General features: G+C 34.9%; 1 protein-coding gene and 1 long non-coding RNA gene across 4 annotated transcripts in view; both read right to left on the minus strand.

Moving 5' to 3' along the window:
- The window catches only part of LOC140154938 (voltage-gated delayed rectifier potassium channel KCNH8-like), a 353,162-nt gene extending 328,305 nt beyond the window's left edge, over positions 1–24,857 (minus strand). For all 3 annotated transcript variants that reach the window (XM_072177597.1, XM_072177598.1, XM_072177596.1), the window contains exon 1: positions 24,072–24,857. In XM_072177597.1, the coding sequence (XP_072033698.1) occupies positions 24,072–24,147 (76 nt within the window). In that variant the 5' untranslated portion in view covers positions 24,148–24,857. The remainder of the gene's footprint in view (positions 1–24,071) is intronic.
- On the minus strand, positions 15,738–19,872 carry LOC140154937 (uncharacterized). The gene is made up of 4 exons (XR_011859327.1): positions 19,637–19,872; positions 19,218–19,290; positions 17,604–17,772; positions 15,738–16,726 (listed from the first exon to the last, which is right to left on the minus strand). It is a non-coding gene; the product is annotated as an uncharacterized lncRNA (long non-coding RNA).
- Positions 24,858–25,236: the final 379 nt, after the last annotated feature.

Genomic DNA, 25,236 nt, shown 5'->3' on the forward strand with positions numbered 1-25,236 from the left:
ATATTTTTTCAACCCCAAAATAACATTCTGTTCAGAATGTTTTGTATCAAGTTTTCAAAAATGTTTTTGGAATGTTATTAAAACGTTTTTTATACCCTTTATATAACCCGACATTTAAACGTTTCTGCAATACATTTTGTGTTTGCTGGGCAGAAGATTATCAAAAAATCTTTTTTAATGTTATGAAAACGTTTTATACCCTTAATATAACCTTTATATAACCCGACATTTAACCGTTTTCTGACAACCTTTTATAACCTTTTGCGAATGATCTCGAAAACATTTTTAATTTCAATTGCCTGACACGTAAGATAGAGAGGTGACGATGGAGGTTTTTGAATGAACCTCGTAATTTAATAAGGGGTTTCCCTGGCTTGCGCATTTGGAATATCCATTCAATATTAACTTGAAGAAAACGCGTAAAAATCTTCTTTTCACGTTACAACTTACTTAAAACTTCTGATACCATGCAAGGTATCTTTAAAATGTGGTTTCTACGTCTTGACTTTTGACACGCTAACTAAACTGGAAATTGTTGACAGATTATACAACTAAATACTTTTATTTTTCTCATGGAAGAACTTCACGCTAACTTTTTTAGACTGATGATCAGATCATACAGAGAATGTGATCAATAGTTTTGGAACTGTTCTGCGCTTGCACTCCACCCTTCAACACATGTTCAAAGGATCCTTGTCGTGCTCAGTTTTAGCTGAAGGAGATAAGCATCGTAAACGTCAACCCTATCAGTAGGCTTATTTCGCATTGATGATGTCATCACTACCAATATAAAGAAAATCTAGACCAGAATCTGTATTGCTTGCTTAGTTGTTCACCTTCTTTCTTTGTGTGTTAAGACACATATCAAGGCAATAACAGCTGTTATCATTAAGCTGATGGGTTGGCGCCTAGATTTGAAGCTGGTCCGTTTCACAATTCATGGAATTTGAGGCGGGAGTACATTCCATCTGCGGGATATAGATGGAATGAAGGACCCTTTGACCTTTCATGACTAACAAGGTTAGAACTTAAACTGATGAGTAGTACGTGGCACTAACTGCTCTACGATGGACCCAAAGGCAGAATTTGCAGGAAGAAGGAGGGTTGATCTAGGAGTTGCTCCATGCCATTCTTTTAAACTAATGGCTCTCTCAAGTGACCAGTTCATCCGAAATCTTTGGCTGCATCTAACCTTTCTGATGTTACGTCAATTTTCTTGATGCTTTATACATTGTACATTGTCATGGACTATAGTCTGTCTATTGCATGGCCAATCTTCACTGATCTTGTTTTGATTCCTTTATCATGTGGCGCAACGACACGTCAGCTGTAACGACAAAAATAACAATTTAGGGATTATCATTTAAAATAAAAACACAACTATTTCCATAATTTACACAGAAACATTATATTTGGCATAGATATGCAGTAGGATTAAATATGCGTAATGTATATCAAAAAATCAAAAAACTTGACGGAGTTACAAACCTAGACTCCCCTACCGGTAACGTAAATGTCTAAATATAAAATCATTTAATACACGACCTAGCACATCATGCACATGACATGAACATGACTAGGACGTAGTCTATGGCCTAGGGTTCACCTATCTATGCTCCCAGCAGTACCAAGCAAGACCTTTTACTGTACGATATGACTAGGGCTAGGGGCCTAGCATGCCTAGTTCGTTAATTACATTTACATTGCCCCAGCAAATATTCCAAACTGACCGAGTCTTCTACAAAGTAGGCCTACAAGTCAAGGCACTGTCATGACTGTATCGTGTCTGTCTAATGGTGCATTCATCGTATATACAGCATGCAGCAGGCATGTTGCTCGAAAAACACTAGCAACGAATTTGCTCACGGATACCTTCGCATTGCGTTAGAGAATATGCTCGAACAACATGAACAATTCAGGCATGTATCTTAACTGCTTAGTAAGCTTAACTATTTTAACATATCCTGATGATACAAAATGGAAAAACAAGTTGAAATATACATGCTGCAATATGTCCAAAATTCAAGTAGACTTTTAAAGAAAATTTAAATGTTTACTAACCTGTTTTATTTGCAAATTTAGGCCTCAAGTTCATGTACGTCACTCGTACGTGTGTAACTCCATTTACTTTCACTGCTGTACATTGGGCAATATCCCATAGTGTTGGGCGAAAGCGATACGTACTTGCAAACACCTGCACACGCACGTGCGTACCCGAAATAACTTTTGAACGCAGGTGCGTATCCATAAACACTTGCACATGTGCGTGCGTACCCATAAACACTTGCGCACACGCTTGCGTACTTGCAAACACTTTCGAAAGTGCTTGCGTACGCATAAACACTTGCGAACGGGTGTGTACATGCAAACACTTGCGCACACGTGTACGTACTTTCAAATACTTGCGAACGTGTTTGCGTACTCGCAAACACTTGCGAATGGGCATGCGCACATGCAAATAACCTGCGCACGCACGCGAGTACTCATAAACACTTGCGAACGCACAAGCAAACACGAAAACACTTGCGAACACTTGCGAACTCGCATGCCAAATGCGTGCCCATAAACACTTGCGAACGTACGTTTGTACTTGCAAGTACTTGTGTACGCGCGTGCGTACCTGCAATAACTCGCGAACGCATGTGCGTACCCATAACACTTGAGCATGTGCATGCGTACCCATAAACCGCAATATCATATAACTACTTGAGATTGCGCATGCGTACACTTGTGCACGCGCGTGCGTACTTGCAAACACTTGCAAACGTGTGTGCATACCGGTAGGGGCCTAATGTTCGCAAGCGTACGCATGAAAACTTCCAAACGTGAGTGCGTACTCGCAAACATTTGCGAACCCGCGTGCGTACTCACCAACACTTGCGAACGCGTGTGTGTAGGGCCTACCGGCAATGTGCGCGAGCGTACGCACCCACCTACAATAGCTTGCCAAACGTGCGTGTATAGGCCTACCTATAACACTTGCCGTTCCATGAAAGATTTGAGAGAGTGCGTTCCCCCTCCCCTGCTTTCGCCGACTATGATCGACAACATAGAAGCCTATGATGTGGCCGGCTCCAGCCAGGGGCTAGGGGCCCGACTACATGACCGCTGCGTACGGCCCACTCACTCCACACCCGGTTGCCTCCCGCGTATGGATGCCGACCTCTGCACCTCTGACGCCGGCTACGCCGGCGGCGATACCCGGGACATTACCCCGGGGCGATATCACGTGTTAGCAAAATGGTTAAAAGAATATGCGAAATAACAATAGGCCTATTAGGGACCGTTCAAAACACTTGTTCGGGGTCTGATGCAAAAAAATAATTATCAGTTCTCAAATAGTTCAGGGTCCCCTTTTTGACATAAAAATTATGGGTCAATCCCATCAAAAATCATGTAAACTCAATTTTCACAGGAAAATTGTTAGTTTATTTTTTTCAAGGCCACCCCCCCCCCTAGAAGGGTCAAAACTTTTAAGCACCCCCCTTTTTTTTGCCTCCCCCAACAAGTGTTTGTCGCACCAGCTTCCACCAAGTTGTAGGAATTCCCATATCAACATCAGCCCGCCAATTGAGCGGCGACGGGGCCGTATAGCATACCCCGTACCACCCGGTGTTTTCGCGTAAGTCATTACATGCTTGTTGGAGGTAGTGAACGCCACGGCGGGCCACTTTTGAAGAAGAGAAACGGAAGTACGGTATAAATCGGGAGATCATGCGGCATGGATATAATTACTTTAATCATGTTAATATACTAAGCATAGGCCTATTTCGTCCTAATAATATCTTATGTATTAAAAGGCCATTAAGTTGTGCGTTGAAACATTGGTTGAAATCAGGTTGAAATTTCAACGTTGTATCAACGTTGAAGTTCAACCTGATTTCAACCTTCTTAATTTTTTGCATTGAAAGTTGGTTGAAATCAGGTTGAAATTTCAACGTTGTATCGACGTTGAAATTTCAACCTGATTTCAACCAATCTCTAGGTTGAAATCGGGTTGAAATCTGGTTAGGTTAGATTTCGACGTTGTATCAACGTTGATACAACGTCGAAATCCTAACCTGTGCCCACTGGGTATATAGAATCCAAACAATTTACGACTAAATTCCATAAATAAAACCCACACACCAAATCACTGATTACTCCTATTCTCCGTGAATAATTAACAAATGCAGGATGGTTAAATATTCTGATCTGTCCTGGTGTTGTTTAGATAAAATATAACGACATTGTTGAGGAAGGGAAACGTTCCTTGAAAATTGCAATAAATATACAAGAAAATAAAGAAGAGGATTTAGTACCACGCATAGAATGGAATTACTTTGAATAAAATACAATTATGTTGGTGAATGTATCCTACGATAGCGCGACATTTCTTGTGGACGCTCGACATGTTTTCTGGTATTCAGCCTCCCCCCCCCAAAAAAAACATTCCAAGCAATGCTATGTTGGACATAAAACATGCGATCGTCTTCAATATTGAAAAAGGAAGGACGGATTGTCTGATCTTAGAAGGTATAAAATGTCCCAACCTTTTCGCACAAGATAATAGCTCTTCGCGCATGCAAGCTTAAAGCTCTTCGCGCATGACATTATTTTTAAAATAAAGGTCCAGCAGGCATTTATAGCCACAGCTTGTCACAGGCATTTAAGCCCATGCATATTGGACGGCATTAATTAGGCTGATGAACAGAAACTGCATGATTACTCAATAATGATTATCATAATAACAATCTACACATACATTGTAATGTGAACTCACTATAATACTAATTGGTTTTGTACAGGGTGACCCAAATAACACACACATCTCATCAATGATATCACCCGAGAAACCATACGTAGATCAGTGATTTATATTCTTTCTTTATACGATTTCTGACAACGGAGATTCACCAGCCAGCCAGCCTCGTCACCTTTCCATGTTCACTCAACTTGTCGAGTAGTCGATGTTATCTAACATATCATGATTTGCTATTTAGAGTTTACTTGTCAAGACCCACTGCTAAACTAAATGTGTTTCTGCTGACAGTTGTGACAAATGACATCTGGCTTTCGTAAAGATTTATATTAAAAACAAGTAAACTTCAATTTCAACCATGTGTTATTATATATTGTACGTACTTTATTGAATGCATTTAAACGATTGAATTTGATAGGTTAAGATAACAAATTTAAATTCAATTCCCGATGGGGTGGCAACTTGCTTGGGTATTGAAAAAAAGAACTTAATTGACAACATCTGTAGATTATATTCATATCGTCCGCTCCCCGTGGTTTATTTGGAATTGGGTAAATTAACCATGACAGTACGTTGTCCATCGGAGGGGCGTTACACCGTCGGTTCCGCGTATAGAGAGTCATACCTATAATACATGTGTATCGCAGTCAGTTGCGTAAAGATGAGAGCGTTTAACCCTGGTCCCAATCTGTCTAGATTTGTTCATGAGGAGTTTTTAAGATAAAAACAACTAGCATTATTACGGATGTGTTTATTTGTGATTTCCTTACATCGTTTAAAGGAAGTCTCCGGCAATCACAACATTATTCCTTATATGTTAGAAAAATAATTATCAAGCACGAATCACATGGTTTTATTTAAAACAAACTCATAGTGACCATAAAAACGAATAAAAACATCCGTTTCTCAACACGCGATATTCAAAATTCCCGGGCGCCGAGTGCAATGACGTCCCAGTAATACAATGAAGGCTGACGACAATTGAACACAAATAACCATTACGTCATTGCACTTACACAATTTCGGCGCGGGAATTTTGAATATCGCGTGTTGAGAGCCGACTGTTTTTATTCGTTTTTATGGTCAATATGAGTTTGTTTTAAATAAAACAATGTGATTCGTGCTTGATAATTATTTTTCTAACATTATAAGGCATAATGTTATGATTGCCGGAGTCCCCCTTTAAAGGGCCTCAACTGTGATTTACGAAATATAAGAATGAACTCATAATGAGCCAAATATAGGCCTATATAAATGATTCCTTGAACAGACCTTCCAGAATAGGTAGTCGTACGACTACCTATTCTGGAAGGTCTGTTCTTTGAATTTTTATACCCTCTCCCTTTTGGGATTGAGCACTTTATTCAAAAGATAGTCTAACTATGAGTAAAATGTTGTTATAAATGATTCCTTGTATATTTTTGATTTTGATTTAATCATTTCCAAGGTTTACTATACATGTAGTAGCAACATATAAAACAACATATTGTAAGTAAATCTACGCAAAATTTTTACAGCCACAATTTTATCATTTTTACATATTGCTCTGTAGTGGTTTATTTTTCTTCAGTTATGTCACCAACTTGTGTGAAAATACAAAACATTCAGAAATTCTAATTCTAAATGTAACCTTCAAAAGCCACCCTCTTTAGAAAAATGAGAATGCATAGTTTGGGATGTTCAAACTACATTATACGTGCTTGATTCAGGTTGCTTCTGGAAATTATGTATTTCGCATCCAAGCCTGTGTTACCAATCCTTTGGGGACTCTTGTATGAAGCTTGCAATACAACAGTTGTTACAAAGCGTGATAACACAATATGAAATTTCATCTCATATCAGGTAAAAATATTAAATGACAGATGACCTTAATTCCCTAAGGTATATAGTCAAAATCATTTCGGGGGAAAGAGATGAATAATAAATGCGTGACTTTGAACTTTTGATAATGTGATAGATTCAGAGTTATGTTCGTTAGTACAATATTTTCGATGGTCACGAAATGAAAACTGAAGTGAAGATGATCGTGCAGTTTGTAACAAATGAAAATTATGCATCGTCATGTCCAATTTTTGTCATCATATTGCAAGATAAAATCTTACTGATATGTTGTTAATTTGAAGCAGGTGTGTGTGGGGGGTGGGGTGGTGCGGGTGGGGTGGGGTGTAGGTATATGGGAATGGTGGGTGTGTATGTGACGGGTGGGTGTGTGTGTGTCCATTGCAATGATGTATTATGTTCTCTCCTTTACAAGAATCGATTCATGAAGGAATTTTTGCACGGCAATCCAGTGACTGGAAAGTCTACGTTAGTAGCAACATTGTGTAAAGAACAGACATCTACGGACTTACTTTACACGAGCGTACAAATAAAAATATATAATTAAATATGTGTGTAGGGGTGGTCATGGGTATATGGGGCGTTGTGGTATGTATGTAGATGTTTTCCCTGTATAATCATGATAATGTATTTAAATTAATTATTCAATTATATTATTTCTCTGTTTTGGTGAATAAATAATAAAACCACAGTCTATGTAATAATTATACGAGAGAGATTTGCCATGTGTGTAAGTAATGTCAGGGACCGCATGTGTTGGTCCCTGGTAATGTTCACTTGATAAATATTGTCATGTTCGACCAGGTTCGACGCATTACAAAATCACTGACCATTCAAGCGTAACAATGAAAATTGCAATACCTCTGTAATATCATGAATATCCCAAAGAGTCAAGTCTTACTTCATATAATGTTTTATCGCTCTGTGGTTGCAGAAATATGACGGTTGATATTTAGATTATTAATGAAAAACAATCTGTTCACTGTCGATGCTACGTTGGTCGATGATACACGGGAGTGACATATTCATTTTAGTTTTGACAAGTCAAACGTTAGTATGGTTAACCATGAGTCAATGGAGTGTAACAAAAAATGGGTACCAAAATAGACGCAGTTGGAAGACCAGTAGTTGCTTTGATTCAATGTGCCCAGGGCATGCACGTAATGAAAACATTGAGTTAAAGTGGCATTCCCAAATTTGATGGGATAGGGACTGCTTCGGGAACTGCTTTTCAGATTCTGATGATGTGGCATTGTAACAAAAGCTATTTTAATGAGAGGATCTCTGTCATTTTTATCACCCTTCCACATTACCCGCAATGGATGCTACGTTGGTCCGTGGGCTATTTTGTGTGAGGGAAGTGTGTAATACCCAAAATCTCTAGTTCGGTTTTATATAGTTAAGTTTTTAACAGCAAATATGCCTTTAAATTTAACCTTACCTGATACATTATGGGTGTATTGATTTCAACATGGCGACTTACACGTAAGGAACGATCTGATAACGCCTTTTATCAAATCTCTTCGCCATTCTCTTAGGAATTTGCCGCTTAAGATAAAGAGTTCATCAGAAATAAGTTGTGAAATTTAAGATTGTTGGCAATATCTATTTCAAGGGTGATTTGTCAGTTACTATTTGATTGCATCGTAATTTGAGGATACTCGATTGCAATGTACCTGTTTCAGTGCAAAAGATGTGTGCAATATTATTTAAAGCGCCATATTGTTACTGAGAAAATTACATAAATCGTATATGCATGCATGTTCCAATAATTTCAATATAAAGGAGAATAAATACAAATAATCCGGTTTTTTTTATAAATGTTCCAAATGATAATTTATTCCATGATTATGAAGATTAATGTAGGGGGCCTACTTCTGAACGGGCTATGCTTGTGCATATCCATTAAAACAACGTTTGTAAAATAATCAGGTTGAAAATCACTTAACATCCCATTCAATTGTATTAAAGACATGGTGGTAAAAGCTACTGCAATTTATGAATTTGATGCGAAAAGTAAATATCATGTACCGTGGCCCTTATAGTAAAAACAATTTTAAGAAATCCCCGCCGGTATATTTATGTTGCAATTAATCACAGAAATGACAGCATTAACAACAAACTCGTGTTGTAATATATGTTCATCAGTGTTCATGTGGTTATATCTAAAATGTCACAATCATGACACAGCAAATCAGGAGTCGTACAATTAATCACGATTAAGTTAGATTTGCAATCTGCGTCTTGTATGACATTTCTTCCCAATCCCTAGCCAAACTATATTATCTTAACCAAATATGTCGTCTTTCGATATTCACGCTGACGAGTTGTTTGTTCAAATCAACAAGTTCCATTTGCAGCAATGCTAAATCTCTATGCGCCCGCTCCGAGTGGCTGGCAAATGTGGCGGAAATGACAGTGCTGCTAAATGTGTCGCTATCGATTACTTGACGAGAAAGCAAGCTAGCAGGCTCAACAGATAGACTAAATTGCCACATCAAGTCTTTTACTTAATGTCATATTTGCCAGGAATTATTTTAATGAAGACCAGTGACCATGTTATCTTGACCCGAGTCAACTCGTAATGCTCCGTCATAACACAGAGCCTGGTCATAAACCACTGATGTCTATTAACCTCTAGAGGTTCAAAGAAAAGCAATACACGTATATCAGTGCAGTGTGGGGGTGTGTGTGGGGGTGTGTTTGTGTATGGGGAGGTGGTATAATTCCAGTGATCATTATGCAGTCTAATTGCATCTCATTTACAATCACCGATTTATGAAGATTTGTTTTGCACGGCAACCCAGTGTGAGGAAAGTCTACGTTAATAGCAACATTGTCTAAAAGAAACAATCATTTCTGATTTATTCAAGTGGACTTGTGCGAGTACATTTCATCATAAAATCTATATTCTGAAAATGTACGTGCTACTATTACTACGAGTGATGTGACATTATGGGGTCAATGTAGTATAATGTTGTTATTTCCAACACATCTGTTAGTAAATAGGTATTTATTGTAACATCACACATTGAGGCCATATTCAGTGCGGTATATATCACGGAACATTGGCTATGAATATCATCATACTATAGACGCCATTATACTGATTATTAAATTGATGCTAGATGATTTGAATAGTCGTCATTCAAAAACTTACTCAACTCTTCAAATAGGGGCCTACATTAATTTAACGTGTCCGTATTACTTCCCAATGAGTTGGACTATAGCTATTAGCATAAAAAGCAATGTGCATTCGGTAATGCTGTGGTATACAGTGTGTCCCAATAAAGATTACCGGATGAATGAATTTTGTACTAAAATCATAAAATTTAAAAAGGATCACACACAAATCTGTGTTCTACATATCCGTGCAAATTGCGGTCGATTCGGCTCAATTAATGGCTGCAAAGAAACGGATGATTATGTAACTCATATCACAATACAGTTCATCCCAAGTTTGTCCATTAACATTTCATCCGCGCTCATTCCTAATTGAGTTACTTGATATCAATATTCATTTCTCATGAATATCTAGGTATTTCATATTTATTTAAATGTGCCTAAATAAGCTTTGTTGTGCAAGGTTTACTCAGCCCAAATAAAGAATGGGCAAATATTCGGTATTAACATTAATTTAATATTGCATTATGCTAACTGCAGCATAATAATTTGTATTGGAATTCTTTAAAATTAACAGGACTTGTATTTCATGCAACCAAACATGTCAGATCTCCTATTTATATTTAACAATCATCGTCACTTTCTTATGAATAAGGGTTTGGTAGGGTCAACACCAGAAAATGCTTAAAGGCCCATTCAGTGAAAGTGGGTAAGGGTGGATCCAACTCCATGACAAAGAAAGCTGGCTACGCCCCTGATAAGCAGCACCAAAGGACAATAGGGTATTGTCCTAATTGACATGATGTAAATGTCAAGATGGGTCATGATCAATAGAAGAGGAAGAGAATGAATAGATAGGATAAGTCACTCAAACTTTAAAGATAATTAGGAAAGTCATGCATAATACAAAGCAATTTCTAAATATATCTTTAAAGTTTGTGTGACATCAGTTCACTTATCCTATCTATTCATTCTTTTCATCCTCTTGACATTTACATCCTGTCAATTAGGACAATACCCTATTGTCATGTGGTGCTGCACTGTTAGAAAAAAACCTGTATTTTACCGGTAAAATACCGGCGTCCCAGCTGCCAGTATTTTACCGGTAAAATACAGCAACCGTAAACAAGAATTGACCGTTAATTGAACAATTCGTTTGATTTTTTAACGGATGCTGTATTTTACCGGTAAAATACTGGCAGCTGGGACGCCGGTATTTTACCGGTAAAATACAGCAACCATAAACAAGAATTGACCGTTAATTGAACAATTCGTTTGATTTTTTAACGGTTGTACGTTTTCTCCTAAAAACCGGGTTTTTTCCTTCGTGCCCGTTACTGGTAAATTAACAGTGGAATAATGCAATAATACGACTTTTAACGTTTTTTAAGAGGTCCTTAAATTCTAATAACAACGTTAATTAACGATAACAGTGTTATTTTATGGTACTTTCTACATAAATGACCCGTTATTTGGAGTATCTGGGCAGTATAAATGCCATCTTCAGCCGTAATATAACACTATACTATCTCTTAATTAACAACATTTTAGGTAAAATGACGCTTGACAATGTCAACAAACGATGTTTTAATGTTATTTAACAGTTGGCGTGAACATACATGATAGATGTTATTTTACTGAGATCGTGTATAATTTCAGTTCTACTGTAAATAAACGTGGCAGAATGTTATTCCATAGTAAAATTGTATATTTCAGGGAGTAACGTAAACAAACTATTGTACTGTAAAATAGCGTTGAAGGCGGTTATTTTACAGTCACTTTGTATATTCCACGTCAGGTCGTTATTTCACAGTCAATTTGTATATTCTAGGTAGCAACGTAAATAAACTTTTGTTCTGTAAAAAAATAGCATTGAAGACGTTATTTCAGGGAGTAACGTAAATAAACTATTGTACTGTAAAATAGCGTTGAAGGCGGTTATTTCAGTCAATTTGTATATTCCACGTGAGGCCGTTATTTCGCATTCAATTTGTATATTCCAGGTAGTAACGTAAACACAGGTTTGTACTGCAAAATTTACAATACAAACTAGTTTATTTACGTTTAATTGCAGACGTTGCTACAGGTAACGTAAATAAACATCTGAAAATTAAAGTTGTTGACTGTGATCATTAATTGTTATAAATCATGCCTTCGTAACACATTCATGCTGTGAGTACTCAGCAAACTAATTTGAAAAGGAATAAACAACAAATCACACGAAGGTGTTTTCACAATCTGTTTATTAATCAGCACAGCTGAGATAAACAACAACAAACAGATGAACAAGATCAGTAAAATCTTATAGGCCTAAACATTGGTTTCCTCAAAATGCAGAGAGCCCTTTGTTGAACTAAACCCTCGAAACTTACACATGCAACAAATACAATGTATCAATATACATGTAAATCTGTCAGTCTATATCAAAACGACTTTTGGTACAATAATACAGAGTATGAAAAATGAAATTAAAAAGATTAGTCGTGTCCACACAGTAAGGTTTAAGACATTTAAACCCAGGTTTAAATTCAGATGGATTTAGCGGCGGGTTTAAATTGCTGTCTGAACGATCATCGGATTTAAGTCTAGCAGATTTATCGAGCCCTAAATCCGCCAATTTAACCCTGCTTTTGACCAGGGTTAGTAGCGGGTTTAAGCTTAAATCCGCTGTGTATGAACGGTGTTCGTAGAGCTGTCGGGTTTAAGGGGGTATAAAAATTCCTTTAAAAAAGGAATGGGGCGCCCAAATTATGTGAGCTTGGACGTGATATGGTGAATTCCATGGCATGGTGTTTAGATTTGGTCCCGGGGATTTGGTATCATAATGATTTTTTCTAGGGAAGAGTAGAAGATGATCAAATGCAAGACAAATGTGTTTGATTGGGGAAGGTGTATCACAGGACCGTTTTGGATGAAATAAATTGAATTGGAATGAAGCTGTCGTGTCAATTTGCGATTATGTGGGGTGGGGAGTTCAATTTTGGGGCATATTGTAGTGATGATATTGCTTTGGATATTGAATATTGTTGAATTTCGTTATGCAGGGGGGTATATGATGGATAGTATAGAAGAGGATCTACCCCTATGTTGACCAAAAGAAAAGTTTTTATGAATGTATAACGTCTGTGATACATATACATCATAACGTCTGTGATACATATACATCATCTACTTGCTAATACACTGAAAATCTAATAGAGATGAAGGATAAAAGACAATTACAGAACATTCATTCTTCAAAAGTAGCTATATGGGTATACAATGTTTACAAGATAAGAACGTTAATGTTTTGTACATGAACGTAACATCTTTGATACATAGTTGTTAACACACTGAAAATCTGACTAGAGATTTACAATTTGATGATATCCAAAAGAATACTTTGTTCATTTGTTAACATACACGTAGCAATGATTAACAATGTTGAAAATACAAACGTAACGTTTTGTTCATAAACATAACATCCTCGACACATCTAGGATCCGCATAATTTGTTGATTAATGTCATAAACAGTCACAAAAGATTTATGGTCTGATCATTTTATCATTTTAAGGGGACCCGATATTGCATTTGGAAGAACCAGGCTTTTCAATTACTATCAAAACTGCTGGGTACCAAACTTTTGATACAGCTTGTATAGTAATTTGTTCTAATTTCCATGCAAAAGGAGCCAGTTGTTTCATCCTTAAAACAAATAGGCTACACCATAATTTCCAATTACCCCATGCAGATAGATAAGACCTTGGTAAGATAAGCGTGTTAATTGTTATGTCACTATCACTATCTTGATCTTGATAAGATGCCTGACTTTGAAACTTTGGGTACAAAAACTCATACTCTGCAAGTTAGGTCAAATTTTGCACTATGATTGTTTATTTGAGCTTATTGGACTATGCCATTCAGATTAGGCTATTGTAATCCAAAGTGTTGGTCACCGTCTATCGGGTTCTAAGAGGCGGTAAACTGGTTACAAAGGTCAAAGTGGTTACAAAGGTCAAAGGTCTCGATTTATTTGGTGTTTTTACAAATCCATTAATTTTGTCTTTTAAACAAAGAATATACGCACACCATTTTATCCTGTGCATAACAGAAAACAATAATAAAATAAAATCCAAGCATATTGTGGATTTATTTCTGAGCAAGGGCATAATTTTAGCAAAATAGCACAACAATTGCGGAGTAAATCTAGTAAGACTGAAATTAGAAGCTACTCACAAGTACATGCCAATATTGTGGGACGCCTCCGTAGAGGGCGCCCCAAAAAACTAACATAATGCCCATTGAACTACGCAGTTTAGATAGAAGCGAACTCTATTACATGTATTATGCCTATAGGGTGCCGATTTCATGATGGAAGCAGGTATTACGAGTTGAGTTATAAATTTTAGAATTTCATGTTTCATATTTTGATCGCGTTAGGCCCCTACTATATAAAAGTCACGGTCAACGTTTTTAGCTATTCGGGTCAGCAGAGGAAAGGGCAAATTTTCATCATGCTGTAGGCCTATATCATTCGAATTTCAACAACGGGTATTTTCGTGCCAAAGTATTGCTTTGAACTTGAAGATAAAACATCGAAAATTGTCATGTGCACACTTGTACATTTCGTATAATCGAAAGTTCTAAGGAAATATGCTCAAATAGCACATAGTCTAAACCCGGGTTTAAGCTTATTGGATTTAGGCACTAAACCTGACTGTCTGGACGTGCAGAGATTCTATCGGATTTATTTTAATTGCAGCGGATTTATAGGTGATAAAGATAAACCTGGATTTAAATACATGTGAGAACGCAGCTTAAGTTGACTTATTTCCTGTGTAACTAAGTAAATAAGCATTTAATTATTACAAATTTGGTAGCATTTTTAGGAAGTGAAATATAATTAAAAGTAGGCCTTGATGATTAACTAAGAGTATCTGATTTCTTATTCTCAGACCAAGTCCATCGTTTTGATATGAATTGACACAAATAGCAATAGCAATATAAATAACGTGCTATTTTTTATATTTTCAACAACTTCACTTTCACATAATTTGAGGCCAAAAATATAAACTCAAACATAGAAAATCATGTATAGGCCTGCACTGTGAATTCCCTTCTTGGAATTTGTTCATTGAATACTTCTTGATATCTTCTTAATGTTATTTTTGATATTTTTATCAACTTTACACTTTCACATAATTTGTGAGGCCAAAAATATAAACTCAAACATAGAAAATCATGTATAGGCCTAGGCCTGCACTGTGAATTCCCTTCTTGGAATTTGTTCATTGAATACTTCTTGATATCTTCTTAATGTTATTTTTGATATTTTTATCAACTTTACACTTTCACATAATTTGTGAGGCCAAAAATATAAACTCAAACATAGAAAATCATGTATAGGCCTAGGCCTGCACTGTGAATTCCCTTCTTGGAATTTGTTCATTGAATACTTCTTGATATCTTCTTAATGTTATTTTTGATATTTTTATCAACTTTACACTTTCACAAAATTTGTGAGGCCAAAAATATAAACTCAAACATAGAGAATCATGTATATAAGCCTGCACGGTGAATTCCCTCTTGGAATTTGTTCATTGAATACTTCTTGGTATCTTCTTAATGCTATTTTTGATATTTTTATCAACTTTACACTAAATTCATATAATTTGTGAGGCCAAAAATATAAACTCAAACATAGAAAATCATGTATAGGCCTGCACTGTGAATTCCCTCTTGGAATTTGTACATTGAATACTCCTTGGTATCTTTTTAATGATATCTTTTATATTTTCATCAACTTAAGGAGGAGCTGACCTTCGCGGTTTTTTTTTTTTCATGCACCTAATTACTAACAGTATTCCTGACTATATTCTGAAGAATTGGGAAGGGCTACAAAACCAAAGTTACCATGACTATAGCCAAGATTACCATCATCATAAATCTATGAAGTTTGATTTTGTTTAGCTTTTACAAATTTTTTCGAGAGTGTAAAATGTTCGAAAAACAAAAGTTTTGAACATTTGACACTATATGCGAAACTCAATAAAAGCTAAACAAAATCAAACTACATAGGAAGGATGGCAAAAACCTTAGCTATATTCATAGCAACTTTCATTTTCTAGCCTTTCCCAATTCTTCACAATACAGCCTAGAGTAGTACCGCTAGGTGCACGAAGGGTCGGCTCCCCCTTAAAACTTTCACAAACTTTTTGTGAGGCCAAAAATATAAACTCAAACATAGAAAATCGTGTATAGGCCTGCACTGTGAATTCCACTCTTGGAATTTGTTCATTGAATACTCCTTGGTATCTTCATAATACTCCATGACTTAAACAGATTACAAAGACTAGAATAAATACTTGATGACAGAGGCCAAGTCCCAACCCAAACTCACTCCATAAGTAAGCAATGTGCTGCATGGTATGATTTGAACCCAGAATCTCCTGGTCACTAGTCTGTACAATTAACATGATTAATGGTACGGTACTGTAGAACTAATCACAGTAATGCTAGACAAAAAGCATTGATCACTTTTCAATTAGTTTTGAGTGGAATTATCAATCTGTCTTGAGTTTTGCCATAGAGTAGCCCATGTCTCTCACTGGTGAACTATCAGTTCATTTGTAATACTTTTAGCTCCCTTATTTGTGAGTCTCACTATGATTGGCTACTTGGGCAACTGGTGTGTTGCAACTGGTTCGACCACGTATTGTTCGTGTATTACACAATAAACAGTTTGAACCCAATCATAGCTCTAGTAACCAGTCACATTTCTCAATTGTTGATATAGATATATGCAACAACCTACTCTGAACAGAATACATAATTCAGAACAGTAAACATCAATTCGACATCTGATGATTTAGATGATAAGATATAGCTTCCTTTATCCGTTCAATTTCAAAGTCTATAGCCAATCACTTTCAAAGTCTTTCAGTTTGTTACATAGTTGGAGGACTTGTGGATGAACGGCTGTCTTCTTGCCTTTCTTTTTACTTCTCTTGGACCCTTGACTAGGGTTGATGCCAAGGAAGCACCTGAAATCAAATTCATACATTCATATCAGTTCATTCAATATCAGTGACAATACATTGTAATTTGTAGTTTTTATTATTGAATAATATTCTATGTAAAAGATTTTCATAGACATTGAATGCTGTTAACATAAGTCACAAACATCTAAGAATATGGTTCATTCATATATCAAAAGGGTTTTGCACTAAATTATTACAACGAAAGGTATTTAAGTTGAAACTTATGCACTACATGGATTTTTCATATTAGTTTATTTTGAAGGACTGTATAATTTTAACATTTTTGACCTACTGTGGACTAACCACTCTACAAATTATGATTTTCCCACTAGTTACAGGCCCATACACATCAACTGACACTGATTGATGATCACATGATTCAGGTGTTTCTGTTTAATGTTAAGGTTGGATTCAGGTACAGCAATTTGTCCATTTGAACTGTTGTTGAAATCTATACAGCAGATTTGCCAATAATAAAATGAATATTTTAACTTGTTTCCAGCATTACTAAATACTATTAAAAAAAATATCATCAGACATTGGAAGCAATCAAAATATGCACATTATTTAGTTTTCATCATTGTTATTATAATTAAAAAGCTACAAGGGCTACAATAGTACATGTACAATGAAACCAGTAATGAATGACACATTATTTGAATTCCTATGATCATTTTACATAAAACTCCTCAAATCTATTATAAAAGTTTCAAAATTATTGCAAAAGTTTCAAATAAATTGTGAAATAGCTTCTTGCACCCTCAGTTCATCCAATCCATAATGTGTTGGGCGGTACAAAATGTTAATAATGAAAAACACATCACACAACACCTCAAAGCAAATGAAGCAGAGAAATAAACATCCTTATATATAATCTTACCTCTGAATAAATTCCAATGTTGCTCCGATATTCTCAGGGTACTCGAAGTTAAAGACGTAGAATGTAGAGAACCACAGGGCCAATGCTGACAGCTGGTTGGTGATGAGATCAATGACTACCTTCCCATTTATTGTCAGTGAGAACTTGTTAGTGTCAAATGGTGAATCTCCTATTTAAAGTAAAGAAAGATAAAATGCATTGCATCCGAATGCCAGTTAAAGGGACAGTCAGTGATTGTACAGAGATTCAACATCCCCTTTTAATGTTATGTATAGGTAGATATACCAAAGATCACTTTAATTCCAAACTTTTAGCCAAGTCTGACCTTCCGTTTAGAAGTTATGCAATATTGTGTGCATTGCATTGTTCCATAGGCTTTATGGCGAATTTCTGATGCCCGCGCATCAGAAAATAAAGATTTGACTCTCGTTCACAAACTGTATAGTTTGTGCAAGATTCCTTTTCAGGCTAACCTTCCCCAACAAGCAAAAAAACAGGTATGTGTGAAAAAAGTTTGACCTTGACCCGCAGATCTCTGACTGTCCCTTTAAGCATTCGCACATGATTTCATATTGAAAACAATAATAAATTCCAAAGCGATTATTGTTTCCAAGTAAAAGTACTACTTTTTCTGAAAGAAATTTGATGAGGAATTCAAATCTGTGACTATTTTCCTTCAAGTGTAGAAGAAATTTAAAACAAACTGATTTAAAACTATGACAAAATTACATATTTTGGATCTACCTGTAACTTGGTTGGACAACATTATGTTTACATTACAAGTTTGTCTCATTTGAAGGGCTAGTATGTCCTTAACTGATGAACTGGCATCTGTGCAGTTTGATTACTCTCTCAAAATTACATTGAATTAATTTATGAACTGACACAATTAGCAACCAAGATTGGCTCCAACTTTATATTGGGTGATAATGAATAAAACTTAACTTCTAAACCTCCTTTTAGCTACTAGGCCTATGTTTTAAGCTAAAGCAATACTGACATGTCAGGCTATATATTTAGTTCAGAAAATGATCTTTCTTGGCTTTTTGTCAGTTAGGCCTAAGTGTTTCCTGACTGGATTATGAGTGTTTGTTGCAAAAATCCACAAGAGAATTTCTATGCTTATTCATTTATTCCCAAAGTTTCATGACCAGGTTTTTGCTCTTTGCTGGATAAAAATCAAATGTGCAAAAATTTAGGTACTTTCCAGAAAAATGTAATTCAAAGATTATTAAAATGTCAATTTAACCTCTCAATGAGCTAAGTCAATTGTCTTTACAAATTTTTAAAGGTAGAAAGCAAATTGATTTTAGAGCTTATTTTTTAGACTACTCTCAGAAATAAGGGTTCTAAAAGGGTTCTTCACTTGTCCTCTATATGGCACCCTTTAAGGTTCTAAAAGGAACCACTAAGACACTCTAGCGAACCTTTATTGGTTCTTACTGTAACAAGCTATAGAACCTTAAAGGGTTCCTGAATTTTCTGTAACCTTTTTGGAGGGTTCAATAGCCAGGGTTCCATATACTGGACAAAAAAGGTTTCAGTTGGCACCCCTTTTTCTGAGAGTGTAAGTGATAATCGATAGCCAATAAAGCCACAATGAATAGAATTTACCATGGGCAACAAGACAAGGTGTTGCCGGTAACTCCAGTGTTTCAATGGTAGAAGCTGAAGTACTTGTCAAGGTCTATTTGAAATATAAAAGAAAATCAAGTTCAGTAAAACATAATTTACACTAAATTCATATAATTTGTGAGGCCAAAAATATAAATATTTTTAACAGTGATGGTGTTAATTAAAAAAAAAAATGGTGAAAGTCATATTTTACCTGTAAATTAACTTCATACTAATATTTTAACGGTTTAAACGTATGTTTTATTTGTAAATAAACAATAAATTACATTGAAGTTTAAGAAACTGACCCAAATGACCCACAGAAACTAGATAAGCATTGATCTATGGTACCGGTACATGGGCATTTAGATCGTACCATGCACTTAAACCATGTGACTAAAACAACTAGCGTTACTTGCCTGTCTCTGTTAAAGTTGACCAGCAAAGAAGCGATCTAGCAAACTTATCAAAGTAAAACACTTCGACGCCACGGTCGTCTTCTTCAAGTCCTATCGGCCGATATACGTCTCATTACAGCGCGCAACGGCTACTCCCCGGGGGCTGCTCCTCTGCATGCGGTATTCTGATACTAACAGCGCATCCTCAGTTCAATCAATTATGCATAATTACCCAGGGAAAACGGTCTATAAAGTATTATTACAGGAGACCTGTGAACTTACGGGTTTTCAAAAAGAAAATACATTTTTATTTGTTTGTTTCTGTAAATTTACGGATTTACCAGAACATCCATATTTTTCTGTAAAATAACATTAATTCCGTAAAAATACGGAATGATTCCGAGTTGTTTGGAATATTTACCGTTAAAACTCTACGGAATATTACGAATATTCTGTATTTTTAAGGAATATTTTCCGTAAGAAACCTCGTTTTATTCTGTATTTTTAATGAATAAGTTTTACGGAATGAATAAATTACAATTTACGGATGTTCCGTAACCCTGCTGCCGGAATGTTCCGTAAAATAACGGAATAGTTTGCTTCTATAAAACTATGAAAATATATCTCAAAACACTTAAAAAGTGAAGTATAATGTTGAAAAACAATTAGGGTCCTATGTGTTTTTACCTGCGGTAGGATCAATTCACATTTATATTATGATTTAATTTGATATTTTTAACAGTGATGGTGTTAATTAAAAAAAAAATGGTGAAAGTCATATTTTACCTGTAAATTAACTTCATACTAATATTTTAACGGTTTAAACGTATGTTTTATTTGTACAGGCCTGGAAATAAGTCGGTCTGAACCAGGAGCCAAACATTTGGAAAAGCGGCTCCTGGTCCTGTAATTTTCTAGCGAACCAGGAGCCATTTTTAAAGAGCCAGGAGTCGTTTTTCTGAAAGTTTCAAAATGCTTATTTTTGTTATTTCTACAGCTTTCGATGCTCACCTGAGATGTTATCTGAACAGACTTTTAATTTATTTTATTTTATTTTATTTATTTTATTTATTTTATTTATTTTATTTATTTTATTTATTTTATTTATTTTATTTATTTTATTTTTTTTATTTTTTTATTTTTTTATATTTTAATTTTAAATTTTTTTTTTTTTAATTTTTAATTTTTTTTTTTTTTAATTTTTTTTTTTTTTAATTTTTAATTTTTTTTTTTAAATTTTTTTTTTTTAAATTTTTTTTTTTAAATTTTTTAATTTAATTAATTTAATTTAATTTAATTTAATTTAATTTAATTTTTATTTATTTAATTTTTATTTTATTTTATTTTATTTTGTCTTTTTTTTTTTAAAAACAATATCTAGAAACACATTGGCAAAATTCAAGATTGCCGCCTTCATGACCGCGATCATCGCGATCACCTAACCAGAAAACAAGGCAAAATACTGCCAAAATTATGAGCCCTGAAGGCAAATATCAAGGCAAATATCAAGGAAAATTGGCAAAATACTAGGTAAAAGATAAGATTTGGCACTGCATTTTGTTGAAAATACATTGGAAATGGCCGATATTTTGAGTGGAAATGAGCTTGCCTGACGAAGTTTTACTGGGTCATTTCCTGCACTGAACTTGTCAAAATGGAGCAATAATACCGGGCGCAAAATTCAGATTTTCTCTGGCGCCTGGGCGTGTAATTCTGGTTGGATCCAGGCGTCAAAACTCGGTAACCGTAGGGTAAAAATCGCTCGGCGCCTGCTTGTTTCCAGGCTTGTTTGTAAATAAACAATAAATTACATTAAAATTAAATTATAAAAAATTTGCAGATTGTATCGTTAAAAAACAAACTAAACTTTAGATTGACAGGAAAACGTTAAATTGATGACTTTAGCGTCTTGAAAACGGTAAAACTGTTAATTTTTCATGTAAATTAACGTTGAACTTCAATTGTGGTACGGGAAATTGTAAATTTACGGTTGTTTACCATAATGTTGTGTAAAATTTGTTCAAATATAGTATAAGCCGTATTTTTACCTGTAAATTAACATTCTAACCATTTTTAACAGTGTTAGTAATGCACTTTTAAAAGAAACTGTAAGAAAACGTTCAAACGCATGTTTTTATATTTAAATAAACAGTAAATTACATTAAATATACAGTCATTTGTTTAATTTTGCACATTACATCGTAAAAAAACCGAAACATTACATTGACAGGAAAACGTATAATTATACTGATTTTTTTAGCGTCTTTTTGTATATAAATTGTTTTGAAAACGGGAAAAACTTTTAATTTTTCATGTAAATTAACGTTGAACTTCAATTGTGGTACGGGAAATTGTAAATTTACGGTTGTTGACCATGATGTTGTGTAAAATTGGTTAAAATATGGTATAAGCCGTATTTTTACCTGTAAATTAACATTCTAACGATTTTAACAGTGTCTGTAATGTAATTTTAAAAGAAACTGTAAGAAAACATTCAAACGCATGTTTTTATTTGTAAATAAACAGTAAATTACATTAAATATACAGTCATTTGTTTAATTTTGTATATTGTATCGTTAAAAAATAAACTAAGCATTACATTTACAGGAAAACGTAAAATTGCTGATTTTTAGCGTCTTTTTTGTGTAAATTGTTTTAAAAACGGGAAAAACTGTTTAATTTTCATGTAAATTAACTTTCACTTATTTGTGATACGGGAAATTGTAAATATACGGTTATTGACCATAATATGTTGTGTAAACTTTGTTTAAATATGGTAAAAAACCGTTTTTTTACCTGTGAATTAACATTCTAACGATTTTAACAGTGTCGTAATGGACTTTTATAAGAAACTGTAAGAAAATGTTCAAACGTATGTTTTTATTTGTAAATAAACAGAAAATTATATTAAAATTACAGTAATTTGTTTAGTTTTGTATATTGTTATCGTTAAAAAATAAACTAAACATTACATTTACAGGAAAACGTAAAATTGCTGATTTTTTAACGTCTTTTTTGTATATATTGTTTTAAAAACGGGACAAACTGTTAATTTGCATGTAAATTAACTGTCACTTCAATTGTGGTACGGGAAATTGTAAATTTACGGTTATTGACCATAATGTTGTGTAAACTTTGTTTAAATATGGTAAAAACCGTATTTTTACCTGCAAATTAACATTCTGACGATTTTTAACAGTGTCGGTAATGTACTTTTAAAAGAAACTGTAAGAAAACGTTCAAAATTATGTTTTTATTTGTAAATAAACAGTAAATTGCATTAAAATTACAGTTATTTTTTACTTTTGTATATTGTATCGTAAAAAATGGGATATTTGATAAAAAATTACATATACAGGAAAATGTAAAATTCCTAATTTTTCACCGTATTTTTGTATATAAATCGTTTTAAAACGGTAAAAATTGTATTTTTTCCCTGTAAATTAACGTTCATTTTTAACAGTGTGCTTACTTGTGATTTTAGTATGTACAAAATTAATTCCTCCAGTAATGTAATTTTTATTGGGACACACAGTATGTATGTATACATTTATGCATCATTGAATGTTTGTATATGCATTTATGTATTTGCATATTGTATGTGCGTATACTGATGTTGGGGGAGAGGTGGATGGGGGGGGTATGAATGTATATATATTAATGCGTGTGTATGGCCGAGGTGGGTAGGGAGTACGTGTATGAATGGTGTTTTAATTCCTACTGTTTGTATATATGATGCGTGTTTTGAATAATTTGTAATAATAATAATAATCGGTGTATTAAGCAAAACAAATCTGCAAATTAATTAACTATATGGTAATATCATAATTATGATCACAAAGACAGGCTAATAATATATCTTTTGATTAACATAATAATTGAGTCCCACTGAGACATCGGATGGTGAGGACAAACGATAACAAAAGTTTAGGCTATATATTACCAAACTCTATGGCTTCAGAATTGAAATGCATACACGGTGCGACGATGAAAAAATATGAGCATAGACCAAAATGTAATGATTGAATACCATTAGGAGATTAACGGTAGAGTAATTAAATAAAAAGTACATCAGCTCGTGCGTTGTTCACTGAAAAATATGCCAACTTACGCAATAGAAGTTTTATGACAATTATTATGATATTGGCAAAATAGTAGCAATTTGTTTATTCTAAAGGTTATTTCTCTATCACACCATGGAAATAGTAGATTTATCTACTATTTCCATGATCACACCTACACAAACAAAGTCATTTGAGGTTATAAAAATCCTTGCAACAGTGCTTCAGAAATATGTCTCTAATGGTGAATTTGCATTGATTTATAGGCATCACGACTCTGTTAGATTCACGTGTATGCTATGAATCAAGATGCCTTATCAGTTGCGGGACTGCTAAGGCACTTATAAAATGGTTCAGGTAATGAGAATCAGTACAGTAATTAATGAATTACTTACGAGTTCCGTCAAATCGAGTAGCTATTGTATCCAAGAACGTATTCTGTGGTGCTAGTAGTCCTTTTCGTGTCGGCATGGCTGAAACAGTTCAGCCCAATTTAAGTTTCCCTTAACAATATAGACTAGCAAGTTTATGATAAACACTAGTCAAAACTCGCCAGGTGTTTGAGGCGTATCAAGCGCTTATCCTCACGTTGTAAGCGCCGATCTTAGCAGGTTAATAATCATATTTTTTGTTCTGCTCTATCTTTCAGTCTAGATACGACGATTTATTTTGTGTATCCTCGTTTTAGTCTGCGTGAAGCAGAACCGCAATATTTTCACCAAAGAGCTTTTGGTAATTACTGGCACGATCTGGCGATCTTAGCAGGCGGAATAATCCATGGAATTGATGCTTATAGCAGTTTCCCGCCTTTAAAATGTAATGTCGCCTGTTTCCATGTTATCATCACAGTATTATGGGTTTGACATACTAATCCTGACATATGTAGCCATATAGCCAAAGGGTTTTCTCCTTCTAATCACCGCTGTTTAACTTATGAGCACGCAAATGAACATGATCAGGCGACTAGAACATACTGATAGCAGCAGTCACTCTGTTCCGTTGCTCAGCGTTTTCTTACTTTTGATGAGCCAGCGCTCCGACTACAAATACACATACAGGCGACGTGATTTACCGTCTACTACTATATGCTATTGCCTGCTTCCTCCGTTGTCATCTCACCTAAACCATTCCACATTTGGCGCGCTGTGCATCAATCGATGCAGCAAGTAAGGCCCGGTGAATAAAACATGATGTTACAGCAGCACTCACTCGTTGCAGACGACGAAGCAGCAAAGCATTATCATTTTTTTAACCAAAATCGCGCCAGAATTTAAGTCTCATTCATAATTTATGCACGCTTAACAGATTAATTATGACAGTGCGGTGTCGATGTACAGAAATGACTTTCAAGCCAAACGAATCGTGTGATTAAATCAGCATAGGTGACGTTTGCTTTATTTTAAAAGTAATCAGTATGCTAATTTATACACTGAAATGCGGGTTAATTTCTGCAAAAGACCATAATTTGTCATATCGCCGTTGGACACATTATATTTCACGCTTAGCGCAGCATCATCGGACACCTGACACATGCACGGCGGTTTAATTTATGAAACGGAT

This window comes from Amphiura filiformis, chromosome 6 (assembly GCF_039555335.1).
Source record: "Amphiura filiformis chromosome 6, Afil_fr2py, whole genome shotgun sequence".
Taxonomy (NCBI): Eukaryota; Metazoa; Echinodermata; class Ophiuroidea; order Amphilepidida; family Amphiuridae; genus Amphiura; species Amphiura filiformis.